Source organism: Trachinotus anak, unplaced genomic scaffold, assembly GCF_046630095.1.
Source record: "Trachinotus anak isolate AG129_WGS33_773 ecotype Australia unplaced genomic scaffold, CSIRO_AGI_Tana_v1 ptg000025l, whole genome shotgun sequence".
In the NCBI taxonomy this organism is placed as follows: domain Eukaryota; kingdom Metazoa; phylum Chordata; class Actinopteri; order Carangiformes; family Carangidae; genus Trachinotus; species Trachinotus anak.
The window spans coordinates 17,414,390-17,431,194 of record NW_027273876.1 but is presented as its reverse complement, the minus strand read 5'-3'; the positions used below and the strand labels follow the sequence as shown (position 1 = coordinate 17,431,194).

The window sequence follows — 16,805 nt, the reverse complement described above, 5'->3', positions numbered from 1 at the left end:
TGTCATTCAGCTGCTCCCCCAGGGGTTGCCACAGCGGATCGCCGCATATTCTAGTCTGGCATAAGTTTTATGCCAGATGCCCTTCCTAAAGCAACCCTCTACAGGGTATTTAGAGTCACCAATTGACCTAATGTGCATGTCCTTGGAGAGCGGGAGGAAACCAGAGCACCCAGAGGGAACCCATGCAGACATGGGGAGAACAAGCAAACACGGTTCGAACCCAGAACCTTCTTGCTGTGAGGCAACAACGCTAACCACTGCACCACTGTGATCCATCACTGAGAGTAAATAAGTGCGCTCTTACTACAAAGCATTTACTTTGTTTCTATAAGGTAATGGGTATAACAACAAATTATCTGCTCAACATTCAAAAGTTATTACATTTGGAAGCCTTCTACTTCTACAATTGCAAAGCATTACAACAGGGAAGCTGGAATAAGAGAAATTACTACTGTTGTGACCTCTGTGTAGAGCCAGTGTCTGTTCCCTCTTTGCATGCTCTATACACTCTGAGTAGCATCCCTCTGCTGATGTTCCATTTGTCTCATTTGTTATGCCTGTCATGCACACTTTAAGTACACACCATTGAAACTGAAAGTGAAAAGGTCACAGCGTGTGATGTATCTGAGTGCATCTGTGTGTTTGAGAAGTGTGTGTTTGTTCGATCAGATCTACAGGCTGCTTTGCATTTCACATCAAAAAAGCAAAGGAATGGAATTAAACCTACTTCAAATGCTGACAAGCAGTCATGTCTGGTTGTACCATTAATAGCAATGTTGTTACAATGCTAAAACATGCAAATTTCCTGATTTTCATTCCCTCAATGATAGCATTAAAAACAAGACAAGTGCAAGCCCCAAGAAGCTATGCACACAGATATCCAAGAAAAGTTGAAGAAAACTCTTAGATGTGAGGTGAAACATATTCAAGTATCTACAACCAAGTCCAGTTGCTCTTGATTCAACTTTTCTTGGATAAGCAAGAAAAGTTGAATTACAGAGAACCATCTGGTTTAGTCAACAGCCTTTGGAATCACATGACCCCAAGGATCAAATTCAGACATTGAAAGAAATTCCTCCACTAAACAAACATTTTTCTTGCCTAAGAGCTAATCTTGACGTGTTGTTAACACTATCTTGTTAGCATATGAACACATGCTATTACATTTTATCACTAAAACACATCAGCTGTAGAGCGAACCCTAAAATGTCTTACTGATCTCTATAGGAACATAGTCTATCTTTTGGTGCAAGCTTCAGACGATTTGAATTTTGTTGTCAGATTAGTTGTGAAAACCTCAAAAAAGCAAACATGTTTCTCAACTTTTCTTATGCTTAGCAGTTGTTTTTTTTCATGTGCTTGTTGAGCATTAAGATGCTTCCATTTTTTTCCCCCTTTTTATTGGTGAAATAGTGTGACAAAAAGTGACAAACATATATGACGTCATAGACAGATGCTCACATATAACACATTGGTGAACTAGTGACATTAAAGAAACAAAAAAACAAGAGAGAAAAAAAAAAAACAAAACACCTATGGGGAGACATAATCATAGTGACATAGTGCTAACATATACAGTATATATGCAATATTATATTGATGAAAGTCCATGAGTGGAGATAAGGCTTCTTTTAGTGCTGGTTGTATGTATGTGTGTGTGTTTGTGTGTGCGTGATCATGTCACTTACCCCTGTACAGGGTAGGCGACATGATCCCCTACACAGGCCCCTTGCAATGCACGTAAGGGACCCATTAAGATGCTTCCAGACAGAAGGTGGTCAACCATACGTGGTACAACTCTGCTCTTCACAAGAAACTTATCATTGAAGCAGATGTAGCTCCAAACATATTAATGTCTTTGGGCACTGGAGCAATACAGCTGATAGATAGTCAGATACCATTTCCCTCTAGTAGCCCCTGTGTTTACTAATCATATGGTGAGCTTTAGTGGTGAGCTGGAAAACTAAAATTAACATTCAGTCATATCTTTTTGCTGTCAAAATGAATGTCAAATGAATGTTTTTCAATGTATTGTTGATATTTTGGTATTATTACCTGGAAGAAAAAAATTATTCGCGAGGAAATATCAGAAATGCTTCTCTTGTGTCTCAGCCTGCTGGAGGCACTTCTTGGTGTCTATGTTCGACTGACAGCAGAGTAAACAGATAAAGTAGACAAACGTGCTGTAGCCTACATACTTTGGGCAGGGAGTGTGTTATAAGTGGTATTAACTATTATTGAGTGACAAATTGAAGGAAAACCCTGAAAAATGAGCTGAGAAACAGAATGACAAGGCATCCCTAAGGCATGAGTGGTCACTGAATGGTTTGATGAGTATGAAAATAATGATGTGAATCATATGCTATGGCATTCGCAGTCACCAGATCTCAAACCATCCCCTCCCATCAACCACTGATGGGAGATTTTGGGCCAAAATGTTTGACAGTGCTGTCCACCACCATCATCAAGACACCAAATGAGTGAACATCTATTGAAAGAATGGTGTTCATCCAAGTACATTTACAGAGGTGTAGACTTAACATAAAGCCATAATGGAGCCCCTTGGGGGAGGGCTTCCTGGCATAAATGCTTATTATGCCCGAGTAATTATTTATCTTTTTTCTTGAATGTTAATCTTTTTCAACCACTTCTCTCCATTCCTATGCATTATTCCATTGTATCATGACTCTCTATCACTCCCTGCAATATTAATCGCTATACTACCTTAAACCAAGAACACATAACTAAGTTAAAGAGAGCATGAAAGAAAGTAAGCAGAAACAAAAGAAAGATGATAGAAAGAGAGTAGAGAGATGACATAATTACAAGAAATTAATAGATCACTATCCTGATGGTCCTGCAGCTGCCACATCATTATAACCCAATGCCTGTCATAATATCTGATGACAATGTTTGCCGGTTCAAATCAGCTTCCCACCAACCCATTACAGGTGAACCAACTGTAGTGATATTATGGCCAAAAGCACCCTTCAATTATACTGTGGGTTCCTGTTACAATCCATCTCAGTTATCTAGAACTGCCTGAAATGGGAACCACAGAACCATTAGAAACCAGCCATTAGAAACTATCTGCACTGAAGACTGAATAAAACATTAGCTTAGAGAGTTCAGTGTTTGGTGTTTACCACAGCTAGAACTAGGCTAGGGGGCAGACTGGAAGGTTTTAAAATCTAAACTGATTTAAAGATGCAAGACCACAATGATGACTTGTACTCTTTTTGCCTTGTCTCTAAGTTTCAAATATGCCAAAGAAATGGTAACACATACTTAACACAATTAACATTATTATCTAATAACTGAAATTTTCCTCTTAATTTCAGAAACACAACCGATGAGCTGTCAGATGAACCAGTGGAATTCAATAAGAAAATAATATCATCTACTCCTCTGCATCAAGTATAAGGGTTTTCTGACACAACTGTTCATATGTAGTACTGTTACACAGCTGGAGATGTGAGCTGGGGGTTTGGGTGAGTTTTGCAAGTCTGTGGAACTGGATATCTTTCTTCCAAAACAGAGTTCAGGGTTAGCAGGGGACCACTAAATGCCCACATACCTGTCAGGTTTTACTCCTCATGTTTGAGTGCCTTTGCTGGAATCCCCATTAACTGAATGGTGATTAAATGAATATCCCATGGATTGGACAATATTGAACAAAACCAAACCTGTACTTTCCTGGCTTCAGTTGGCGCACTCCTGACAGAACTGACAATCGAGGTGATGGGGCAGCAGTAGGAACAGGTATGTCTGCCTGACACTGATGTGACTTCAGAATGTTGTAAATGTCCAAAAGACATGTCCAGAATCTTTTCTTTTAAAAAAATAAAAATCCCTTTTCAGTCATCGTTGGAGGATGTCTTTCTTTCTTTCTTTCTTTCTTTCTTTCTTTCTTTCTTTCTTTCTATCTATCTATCTATCTATCTATTGCACTGTGTGATCATCTTTTTTTCCTTTCCTCATCCACAGTAAACAACAGGTCATTAATTTGTTTGATGAGTTTGTAAATGATGTTAATATTATTCTATGGCTTTCAAAATCACACACTAAATGAGGTCATGTCTGTTTGGAGAATGTTTCATCCCTCCAGTAGAAATCCAGAGACTTGGAGAAACCATTCAAGGGAGCCTTGTAGCTGTTCTGGAGGATTGTGGTGATAACAGTTACTTACTAACACATTTGATGCTGGTGGTTCTGTAAATTTTTTTACCCAGCTGTGTTATATGGTCAGTACAGTGCATTTAGAAAATGTTCAGGTCCCTTTAATTTTTTTCACATTTTGGTATGATGCAGCCTTATGCTAAAAACCCCCAAAATTCTTTAAGTTGAATTTAGCACAGGTGGACTCCAGTCAAGTTGTAGAAACATCTCAGTGATGATCAAGAGGAACAGGAGGTTCCTGAGCTAAAAGTGTCATAGCAAAGGGTCTGAATACTTATGTCAATGTAATATTACAGTTTGCCTTTTTAATAAAGTTGCAAAAGATTCCTAAAATTCTGTTTTGACGTTGTCATTATGGGGTATTAAATCTAGATTGAGAGATGCATCTTTTTTATTTTAGCTCAAGATGCAACATAAAATGTAAAAAAATGGAAGGGGTCTGTACACTTTCCGAATGCACTGTATGTGCTGGGGTTAGTAACAACAACAAGGTTTGTGAGGAATGAGGAATGTCATGATATCATTGCTACAGTATCACAATCTTTTTTTAAAATCACATTAAGAGCCTGAATAAACTCCACTGTGGTCACACTAGTGCCAAATAATGAAAACTGGTTGAGATGACTTGAGAATGCACCTGATTGTGAGTCTTTAATTATCTCTCAGAAGAATGAGAAATGTTTTGCATTGTCACCTGTGTATGTCTTTTTACATCTTTTTTCAATACCAGGAGGAAACTCTGGCTGGTTTTTGGTTAGCAATGTGTGCATGTTTGTGTGTGCTTGCACGTGCACAGTGTCTGGTCCTATCCAATTCCTGCTTAATGTTTTATGCTCTTTTAAGCGAGTCTGGTGATACTGCAGCTGACAGCCCATTGTCACAGCAGCCACTCATTTCCATTGCACTTTCCTTTAATCTCTTCTCCTCACCCGTCTCCTTTTTCCACTGAACTTGCCAGAACTACACCTCCCTTCTCTCAGCTCCCTCTCCATCTTTCTACTGCAGAGCTGAGGTTTGTTAATTTTATTATTTTTTACATCTGTTTTATGCGTAGATGTCTCTTTCAACCACATCAAAGTCTTCTCTCATTGCTCTTTATGCTATTGCTTTTTATCCTCATCAGGGATAGCAAGGTGACATTTCAAACCATAGCTGCCTCACAATATACAAATTGCTTGATGAAAACCATGACTTAATTCCCTGAAATGTTAATGAAGGATAGCTGATCACATAACTGTATATTTAGAGTGAGTCCAAAAGAGATTTGTGTGAAGAAAACATTCCCTACTTGATAGAGGGCCATGATAGAAAATCTTTTGTAAAATTCACTGAAGTCTCTGTAGCTTTTCATACTGTAAATTCTCAAAACATAATGCAAAATGTAAGTATAAGCCTCCTTGTTTTCTATTGGAATTACTGCTCTAGAACAATTTCTTTAAAGAAAAGAGCATGGCATGACTGTTGTGCTGATGGAATGTAGTTCTTATTGATATGTAATGACTTTATCATGACAGCTGTTACAATACAGGCCACCTGGACTTTATTAGCATTTGTATTTGATTATTATTCACAGCAACAAATTAAGTTTATTAAAATTTTGTTGGTGACCAGATATCCCCTTTTGTAAAATTTCCTAGGTCCTTGAAAAAAACAAACAAACACAAAAGAACGCAAAAACAAACAAATAAAAACAGCTCATTCCGGGTTACCTGAACAAGAATGTTAAAAATGGCTTATGACAGTCTCATTCAACATCCTGGGCTTCTTATGTAATCGTATACTATAATGTAACTATGAATACAGTAATATTTTGATGTTCCTGGCCTCTTTTTTGCTCTAAGTAGCTGCTAGCAGTAGCTCTCATTGACATTGCTCCAGCCATCACACTAACAAGGATCAACCCAAATGGGCCATCAATTTCCTGCTCAATTTGATAGACTGACCAAACTCCTGTCATGGCTCTGTCTCTGTAGTGTCACAGAGTGTTGTCACGGAGATCGCTATATGTCATTATGCAGCTAGTGTTTATGTTGTTCAAGGGGAAGAGTGATGCACTAACACCCCCAGAGTGAGGGCTTCTATTCCCACTGGAATAGTTAGGTGTCAAAAAGAGTGCACTTATCACACCTTAAGAAAAAGCACCTACTAAATGGCAGTTTTCTTTTCAGCAACAAATTATATAACAAATTACTGCTTAATATTATTATTGAACCAAGATTTTAAAGTAAAAGAGAGGTTTTCCATCAGCCTGAATCACAAAATGGAGATATGAAAGAGTGCAGCTACAGACAGAAAGTATGTCAGGTCCTCAGCGTTTGTAATTGATGGAAAATGACATGATTACTTGGTGAACATGTGCTTCAAAGATGCCAAACAGGTCCCTTTTGCTCCAATTTAGGTATGAAAAATTACACATAAAACAAGAATACATCCCACTATTGTTTTCATCAACAAAATTTCATCATTAATGAAATGTGCATAACATCAATGAATAACTAGAACAATAGGATGCATCAAGGTCCTTTCTTAGGGCTGTCACTTTTTATTTGAAATTCAAACTTTTGGGCAAACATGGACAAAAATTAAATATTCATCCTGTAATAATGTGTTGAAACTTAAAACTGACAGTCTACAAATGCAACAGACAGCGGGAAGTATTTATACTTCTTGTCCAGCTGGGGTGGTGTCCTTAAAATTCACTACCAGCTTGACCTATTGCTGCCCTACTTACCCTAGGTGAATTAAGCTAATCAGTATAAATGTTAATTATTATTAACATTTATACTGATTAAATTCATAAATAACATTGTGATGATGAGTGAGTTAGCTGGCTGGAATTGCTAGTTAGAATACGGCATGTTGCTCAGACTGAAGTTGAGGCCATCCATTAGAGACTTGTCGTTGAGGCTTCCATATTTATTATTCCATAATAATTTATATGCAAGGATAGCAAATATTTTCCCTTCTTCCATGGTTTTCTGTGTAAAGTACATGTAAATACTTCTATAATTCTATTGGAACAATATGTAATGCACTGTACTTTGTTGTACATGTGGACACTGTGGACTTGGAGGGTTTAGAAAGGGGCTTTTTGAGTGTTTGTGCACATGCATGCACAAATACAGTATATGTTTATGGTTAATGGAAACATTCGACACTGTAGTCACAACATGATGTAATACAGTCACTTAACATGTTTTGTGTACACCTGAGGTTTTAGTCATAAAAAAGTAAATACCCATACACAGAAATACAGTGAACAAATGTTTCAGTCTGTCTGATTGCAAATTTTTAGTGTTGATTTCTTTACCTCTCAAAGACAACAGGAATGAAAGCCAAAACAACTAGAATTTGACTGAGGTCCTAAAATAACAGAAGGTATCTGCTGAAAAAAACACTTTAAACCCTTAATATACTAGATACAATGACCAAACTGAAATATTTTTCAAAATATTTGTTCACACCTTTCAAGCAGGAACTGCACAGATACCACAGACAAATGCATGGCTTGTTTCAAATGATTATACTCAGTCAATCGCAGACGTGAATCACAACTTTGAATTTGATTTGTGCTCAGTGAGTTTTGTTTTGCTATATATATATATATATATATATGTACATGTTATATATGTTTTTAATACGTAATTCTTTGTATCTATATATTTAGTACATTATTATATTGTTATTATATCGTTCTTAATATTTGTTATTGCAGTTTCTGCAGCTTTCCTGTTCTCTGCACTGCCACTTTGCTGCTGTAACACTGTGAATTTCCCCACTGTGGAACTAATAAAGGCGATCTCATCTTATCTTATCTTATCTTATCTTATCTTATCTTATCGGACCAAATCTGCTCCTATACAAACACACAGGTATTACATGCAGATATGAATATGATGAATATATAATGAATATATTAAATTATGAGAACTAAGATGTTTGCAGTGAACAATAAATGGCTGCAGTCATTAATGAAATGGCCTTTTACATTAAATTTCACATTTAGTGGAGTTCTCGGTAACATAGCCACCACCATTTAATATCACCTACAGTGCACTTAATTTGCTCTCATCCCCACATCCTGGAGCAAACAATAATTCCACACTATGACTGTAATTTTGTTGTTACTGAACAAGTGGAAATCAATCAGGACTGACAGAAAATCATTAAAACAAGTGAAACTGCATTCTCTCATTAATTACGAGGGCTACACTTTGATGTGAGCAAATTGTTAATTGTCCATAGCTCAGTGCTGAGCTCATGATGCATTCCCATTTCCGTACTTAAGCAAACCATCAAATGAATGTAGAGGAGCAAAAGATGGAATAATTTCCTCATAATGCAGAAAAGTCTAAGTATGAAGTCTATTAAATACTGTAGTTTCCCAATCAGAAAGATGAAATGAAACTACAGCAATGAAAACTGAGATCCACAGTTTTTTTTCTTTCCATTGCAATTATAAATATATTAGTTATTTTTCAATGTGCTCACTTGGATATTAAGGATAATAAGAACATATGCTTTCAATTACATGCAGCATTTATTAGGTAAAAAGCACTGGCTCAAGAACATCTTACAATTCTCTATGGAGATGAAAAAACACAGGTAAGACAATATTTTGTAGCTAGACTAAAAACTATAGTGAAAGAAGATTAGGGGATGGTTATTTTTACTGCCAATTTTACAGACACTGCCTGTGAGGCTTTATAGGCTCACATCGGTTACTGCTCTCAACCCAGCCTGAGCTCTCCAATAAGATATGAAAAAAATTGCATAAGCATTTAAGCTATATATAACTCAATATATGAGTTTCTGGTGTTAATTGTGTTGGTGGTCTTCAGGCCCTAGAAATGTCAGTAATAAATGTTAATTCCCTTCCTGTTGATGTTAACATGAATTGTATCATCTTTGTTTCCTGACTCAAATGTTTAGTTTTGAGTTGTTGTTTTATCGCTGACATAAAAATGTCCAAATGCTGAACACTGCTCTTCCTTTGATGTATGATTGGCAGGGTATTAGTCTAATTGGCTTATTAGAATTGGCAGATTGGTGTAGTGTTCAATAAAGCATGGTATATTCTTGCAGAAACCTATCTATTAGGCGGGACAACTTACTCCAAGCAAAGAATAAAATAAGTGTTTACATTCAGTGAGCTTTCCATCCCACACTCAGTACAAAACAACCTGAGCTGCTAAACAATATTCAGTGCAAGATGTGGCACTACACGTACATTGTTAGCATTCTGTGGAGCTCAGCACCAGGTGAGTTAGTCTAAATGAACTACACCTTGTTAGTGATACTATATTTGTTACCTACATATATATATATATATTATTAATACAGCTCACATAACATCTGTAATGTTTTCAGTTCAGCTTGTTATGTTATCTTTTTGATCAAATCTTTTTTATATTGGAAACACCTAGGTCAAAACCTTGTATATGGATGGACTGCTGGCCAATGTGCTAAATTGAGGATGGAGTTGAAAACTGTTGTGGGACCATTGTAAACAAGTGACATCATTACATGCTGTTCACTACTATATAGTATTTTAAAACTGAATTTTCTCATTCACATGATTTCCAGCTCATGTTGTCAGACAACAAAAAAAGTTTGGAATAGTGACTGAAACATGGCCCATTATGACTGTATGTTAACTTCCAAGCCATTTCTAAGCTGCTGCTTTGCTGCTAAATTCCTCATGTTATAACTGCGATGTCGTCTGACAAAATCATAATAACATAAATTAAGACTGTGCTGTGATTTCAGTTATATGTACTTGTTAAATCATCACTCAGTGAGAAAGTTAGAGGCGACATCATGTCTTTCTTGTTTTGTCTCTCACACAGCACGCAGTCGGGCAGCCAGTTTAAATATGCTAAGACTGGGGTGATATGAACATTTTTTGGACTGAGTTAGGAGCCGCTGCTGTATTTTAAACTAACTGTAGACGATTAATTGATTTCTCACTGAGGCAGGTATATAGGGAGTTACAGCAGTCAAGGTGGAAGGAGATGAAAAGCATGGATGCATTTCTCCAGATCTGTGGCTGAAAAAAAGTCTGTATTACACCAAGAGTCTTTGGCTGAGAACATTTTTGTTAGTTCACCTAGGTTTTCCATGATTTGAGTTCTTTTTGTGTGGGAACAAAGTATAATGACCTCAGATTTTGTGTGATTTAATTGGAGGAAGTTGTCTGACATCAGGGATTTTATCTAAGCGTGACACTCGTGGAAGATTGCTAGGTTGGACTAGTCAGTAAAGTCTGATTGAGAGATAGAGCTATGCGTCTTCAGCATAACCATGAAACTGGACATTACATTTGTGGAAGATGTCACTGAGAGCGAACATGGAAGCGGAAAATAAAATGTTACCTATGATTGAACCCTATAGGGGACACCGTAGAGTGAGTTTGCGAGGGATGAAACTGAGCCAGCCATTGACACAGAGAAACATCTATCAACTAGATAGGAGCTGAACCAATTTAAGACCACATCAGTGATTCCTGCGCACTTATCTATCAGTCTGTCGATGAGTATTTTATGATCCACTGTGTCGAAAGCAGTGCCGAGGTCTAAAAGAACGGCGCAATCACCAGAAAAGTCAATTTCTGAGTGAGTGACCCTCCCATCTTAACGTATCCCTTCCAATTAAAAGGGTGTTTTCTTCCTGACTCTCTAGGCAATCTTTTTCGAGCATTTCTCTGCCTGTTTCAGGACAGCCACAAGCTTAGTACTCATCGTGTTCCGCTCCCAGAGAACTGTTAGAATTTTGCCACCAATAAGAATCAACCGGAAGAGCCCCACAGAAAGATACCTGGGTTGTAGTCTTTAATACATTATTATGTATTAAAGGTGTTATCAGAGCTGATGGTGTTGACACAGATATTTGTGATACGATGTAGAGTTCATGTGGCACTATAGCCTGTCAGTTATATGGAAATGAGTGAACCACAGTTACATTTGTAACTCATGCTTTACAAACCAACTTTCACTCTCTGAACAGAAGTGATAGAACAGAAGTGCAGTGTCAGATTTCATTTTAATTTCACTATTAGCACTTTATTAGTGAAACTGTCAAATTTGGATACTATACACAGCCCTATGGCTTGTTCTCACCAGGGATGTTGTGTATGGTAATGGCAAGGATGAGGAGAAGAATGCGTCTCCAGCTGTTTCCTGTCTTCCCAACCCCTTCCTGTTGTTTACTTCCTGTTTCCTGTCCATCTGAGATACCTGAATGAGGTCCTCTCTTCCTCTGATGAACATCTCCATTTTCTATTTTATCTGTGTGACAGAGGAGAATAATGTTAAAAACAAAACAAAACAAACATTGCTATACTCACATGCAGCTAAACAGCACATTCAATTACCTGTCATCAGACTATTGATTAGAATTTGCTTGTAGCTGGATGCAACTATAAGTAAAGAGGAGTTATTGAGTCAGCAGATAAAACTGTAGCTGGACAGGTAGCTTCCAAGTAACTGGCCAGGTTATGTGAGTGTGATGAAATAAACAAGGTTTGATTCTTTTTCTCAAGCTCATTTTTCTCTCTTCTCACAAATATTTCTGTGACTTTTTCTGTGTGCAAATGAGTGCCACACTATAACTGCTTTTCAAGAAAGACTGTCTGACAGTGCACTTTAACCTGGATATTTAAAACACTCAAGGTACTTCAGGAGAGCTATACGATATGTCATATAAAGTAGTTCTTTGTGAGTATAGCCTGGCTTCAAGTGTTTGTTGGATTGCCTAATAGTTTTGCAAAACCCCTTTATGATGATGGAATTGGGGAGGGCCAGATATCAGCGTTAAACTGGCAGGATGCTTTTATTGTGAAGAAGTAATAGGAAATGAAATGTGTTTATCACCAAGTCAGTGGAGCTTCATTAGGTGCCATTCTTCAATAAAAACAGTTCCAACACGTCATCAAGCTAAATAACTTGGTCGAAAAACATTCACACTGTGCCACTACTTTCTACAACTGACGGCAGTTCCCGACATGGATCAGCATGACTACACCCCTTCACCATGAAAAAACCTTATATGACAGCAGGTTTTTGGCCCTGCCTTTGGGTCCACCCTGGCAGAACAGATACTACACTTTTGCCTTGACATAAATACAAAAACTATTTTGTTTTAACAATTCTGAACCTTTAATGGTCCCTGTAGCTTAAAGGGATAGTTTGGGTTACTTGAGGTGGGGTTTTTCTGAGGTAGTCATGCATAGTCAGTGTATTACTTGCAGTAGCAAGCAGCCAGGAACACCGGCACAGAAGCAGAGTGATGTGCTGTTGTGGAGTCAGCAGCAAATATGTGTTATTGACACTTTTAAAAGACGCCCACTGAAATAATCCAATATCCATTTCAATGTACACTTATTAATATTAATATATTATTATCTAACATTTCCAGCGCTTTATCTTCCTGTCAAAACAGCACTTTCCTTTGATACTAGTCTACAGCTTTTTCAACCGCTTACCAATCATATTCCAATGCGCAAGCACACCTACCGCTGCAGGTCAGCTGAGAAAGAGCTAAACTTCACTTTGTTTTGGCAGGAATATAAAGAACTGAAAATATTCTAAATGAAGCGTACAAACAGACATTGGCCATCTGTCACTTATTGGCCATAAGTGTCTGAAAACATGTTTTTTCGGCTTACCCCGTCCACAGCAGCACATCACTCTGTGTCTGCGCCGGTGTTCCCAGTTGCTTCTCTAAACTGGCAGCGCTTAAGAATTACTGCTTATTACTAAAGGTAATACGCAGAATATGCATGACTAAATAACCTGAACTATCCCTTTAAGGGGAAGACTGAGAGCCAATGTTCACAGCTCTCAAAACAGACAAAAACAATATAACTACCAATTAGTAATCTAATTAACTTTACTTTTAAATAACTTTCTTTCTTCCTGTCTGAATTATGATGTAATTAATTGACATGGATAGACATTGCATCCCCAGAGTCATGCCACTAGTGTGACTAAAAAAAGAAGACAGGTAACGCCCCTGGGATGTGTGCCAGCCCCCACGGAATATAAAATTGTTGTGATCACTTCACACATTGCTTTTTGGCATCAATCAATTTGCTGCTGTTTTTTTGGCCTCTGCGCCAATCTGTTAGTCTTTTTGGTTATCAGCTTGGCTCCATTCCAATTTGTACTTAATTTCTCATTTTATTGTTTTATCTGCGTTCTTTGTTCTTTCTTTGCCATGTGCTCCAAGTAACTTTTTCTTTGTCCACATGCGCAATCTTTGATTCATACAAGCCAAGCCAAAACCAACTGAACCCAAACCAGCAGAAGTTCCTGAGAATATTTTGTATCATATTTTTGATTATTTATATCTATCATATTTGTAATATATTAGTATCACATTTTTTTGATGATTTTTTGACAGTTTTAGAGTCATCTGGCCAACATCAGTCTCCTACAACGTTATCGAGCAAAAGTTAAGTGCATTAGAGCTTATTTTGCATTGACCCGCAAAAGACACAGGCAGATAACACAATCTGTCCCCGACTGCCTGCAGAGAAGCCTACAAAGAAATTAAGAATGCCCAAGACAGGAAGTCTGCTGGCAGACTTCACCAAAGCTGAAACTGCTGAGAGACACCGGCAGAGCCGTCGCCTTGGTAACATACAACGCCTCAGGTAGGTTCCACCCAGAGTCCTCCACTGAAGATTACTGAAACCTCAGCAACTTTGGGCTCCAGCAAAGGGTCTCCACAGCAACAGCGCAACTCACAGTAGGCGAGATCTTAAGATTCTGCTAATGACTGGGTTGATGTTGAAATATTGTAATACTTAATTATCAAATCTCATTAGCAGACATAGTATCAGATGTAGTTTCATTTATAAGTATAGCTTTATTGTAAATAGCCGAAACATATTCTCTCCTACCATTGCCCAACTCAACACACAGTTAATTCTATCAACTATTGCTTAAACCTGTTCTACTCCATTTTTTATCTTAATGGTTATCAGACATTGCATTTACCATTTAATTAGTATAGTTAATAAATGCCTTTATTTAAACTTCCTTTTGTGATCCTTTGAAGTAGAGACTGGAGAGCAACTGAATTGAGAAGTCACGCCTTCTGATATCAGACTGATCATATTAATCAATATTCACTCAAAATCATGAGGAATGGTGCCCCCTATTAATGAGGATTTTTAATAATAAAATTGTGGCCTTGATATGCTACACTGGAGACAAGACCAAGTCAGTTTGAGAATAAGCACAGAAGGACAGTCTTTATCGTGTTAAAATGATTCTCACAGGATCTGAATATCAACATGTCGTGATCTGCATTAGGAAAAGTTGATATTGTATTAATTCACCACTACCAAGCTGTCTTTCTCACTCTCACATGCTCACTTGCCGGTAGGTGAGCACATCAACTAATTTCTATTACTGAACTAGGCCGTTCACTGAATAGATTTATCCCCTCAGTTTGTCATTGCTAATGTCTTTACCTGCAGATTTTTTTTTTTGGTCTTAGACGGCTGGAGTCTGTACGGATCACCAGACAGCCCTCTGGCTTTACCATGGCCTGTAGGGTTGTGTGTTGTCCTTGGTTGCTGCCTGTGTTTTGTGTCTCCCTACAAGTCTTGATAGGCAGTGTTTACATTAGTGCAACTGGGTGCAACTGGCCAGTCCATCCAGAATGCATTTAGGATCAGCTGCCCCCATTTTCTCTCTAATTCCCTTCCTGGATCTTTCCATTGCCACACATGGTTGCTTTTGTTTGGTTTGGTTTAGTTGTTCTTCTCCACTTACTGTATGACCGTACTTCACTAAGAAAAAAAACAACATGTAAATCAGACATCTATGGAGTTACAAATAAAGAATCCTGATCGTTAGTGTATTTGTTGGCTTTTCATAGACACAAAAGCTGGGCAGACACTGCACATTGTAATCTATTTTGTTCATCTTATTTCCTCACACTACACATTTTAATTTGCCTTTCTGTATGGCCAGAATCATCAATTTTTATGGACAGTAAGAAGGAGGAGATGGTGCAGATGGGTGGAGGATGCAGACAATATGCTGCAGCGAAGTACTGTTTAATATCTCAGTAGGCTCAGGATTACATCTTAAACATGTAAATACTACCCTAATCTATCAAACTATTAAAACAAGCTCACTGTCTGTCCACCTTAAGAGCTTCTCTACACCTCCAGTTTACACCTCCAGGACTCCAGTTCACTAAACACAAGAGAGGAAACTGACATAGCCTACTACTAAGACAACAGACAAGCCAACATCCATAATGTTAAAAGTATGTCATTGCAATGACAATAAAGAACTTGTACAGTACTGTGCAAATGTATTAGGCACTAAAAGTAAAGCGAGGATGCTTTCAAACATAATGCCATGAACAGTTTTTGAATAGAATTACACTCATACAAAGAAACAGAAACAGAAGAATCCTAAATCAAATCAGTATTTGGTATGATCATCTGTTTACCTTTAAAACTGCACCAGTTCTCCTCGGTACACAACACAGTTTTCAAGGTACTTGGCAGGTAGGTTGTTCCAGAATTGGAAAAACCATAGTGATACCTACAACCACAGTTGTTAAAATTGCTCAACATTGTTACGAAAGAGGAAGTACATAACTAAAAAAAAAAAAAAAACAGTAAACTGAGTGAAAAGTGCAATGTGAGTCAACACTAAATTAACAATAGCGTAACAGCAGTTTAATGATGTAGATGCGCAGAAAGGGACGGACTTGTATAACTGGATGTCCACAGGAAGGAAAGACCTGCTGTGGTGTTCAGTGGAGCACTTCATTCCGAGTCTCTGGCTGAATGTGCTCCCTTAATAACCAGAACATTGTGCAGAGTGTGGGAGACATTGTCCTTTTCACTGAGAGGATTAGCATTCTGCAGTGGAAGTCTCCCACTGCTGTCAGTGACCTTAGAAAACTCACAGAGACACACAAGTTCTTCTTCAAAGTAAAACTCACCATAGATTATTTTATATATATTTTTTATATAGTGTCACCTGAGTCATCACACTAACAACTCATATGATGGCCAGGTGGGTCAACGACTCTCCTCAACAACCCTCAATGTGTTAACAATCCCACAAGAAATGAAATGCCTGGAACTCCCCACTATCCAGTTAAAAATGAAGGAGCCTTTCAGATGAGAGGTGAAATGTCTTCAAGGATGTCAAGCAAGTCCAGCTGCCTTCATAAATCTCTAACAGATACCATCACCTGGATGGCTGAGAAGCTTCACAGACATTTTATACTTTATAACTTACTAGTTATTTTGAATTCCTATGCAAGTTTATACTATTTTGTAACCAACTTCCAGCTCCATCTTTCCTCACTTTTCTATTCTCTTTCTATTCTTATCTAGTCCACTCACACACTCCATCTCTTTCGCACACACTCTCTGACTCAGTCTTTTTTCTTGTCTCTTTCCTCCCAATCCTACAGTTTTGCACTTAGACCTCTCCTCTGTTCCCTCTGTCTGTCCTTGCTGATTGTGATTTGGACCTCCAGAGCCCTCGACCTTAAGTCCTTTATCCCTTTACTTGGCACAGGCCTGCTAACCCTAAATCATTCTGTTTTGACTCTCTGTTCACTCTCCTCCTCCTGCTTGCTTA

The 16,805-nt window shown here is 37.9% G+C and overlaps 1 protein-coding gene across 4 annotated transcripts in view; it reads right to left on the bottom strand.

The window, feature by feature from the left end:
- The window catches only part of LOC139608246 (zinc transporter ZIP11-like), a 116,369-nt gene that overhangs the window by 4,595 nt on the left and 94,969 nt on the right, over window positions 1-16,805 (bottom strand). For all 4 annotated transcript variants that reach the window (XM_071461776.1, XM_071461779.1, XM_071461778.1 and 1 more), the window contains exon 6: window positions 11,298-11,465. In XM_071461776.1, coding sequence (XP_071317877.1) covers window positions 11,298-11,465 — 168 coding nt within the window. The remainder of the gene's footprint in view (window positions 1-11,297; window positions 11,466-16,805) is intronic.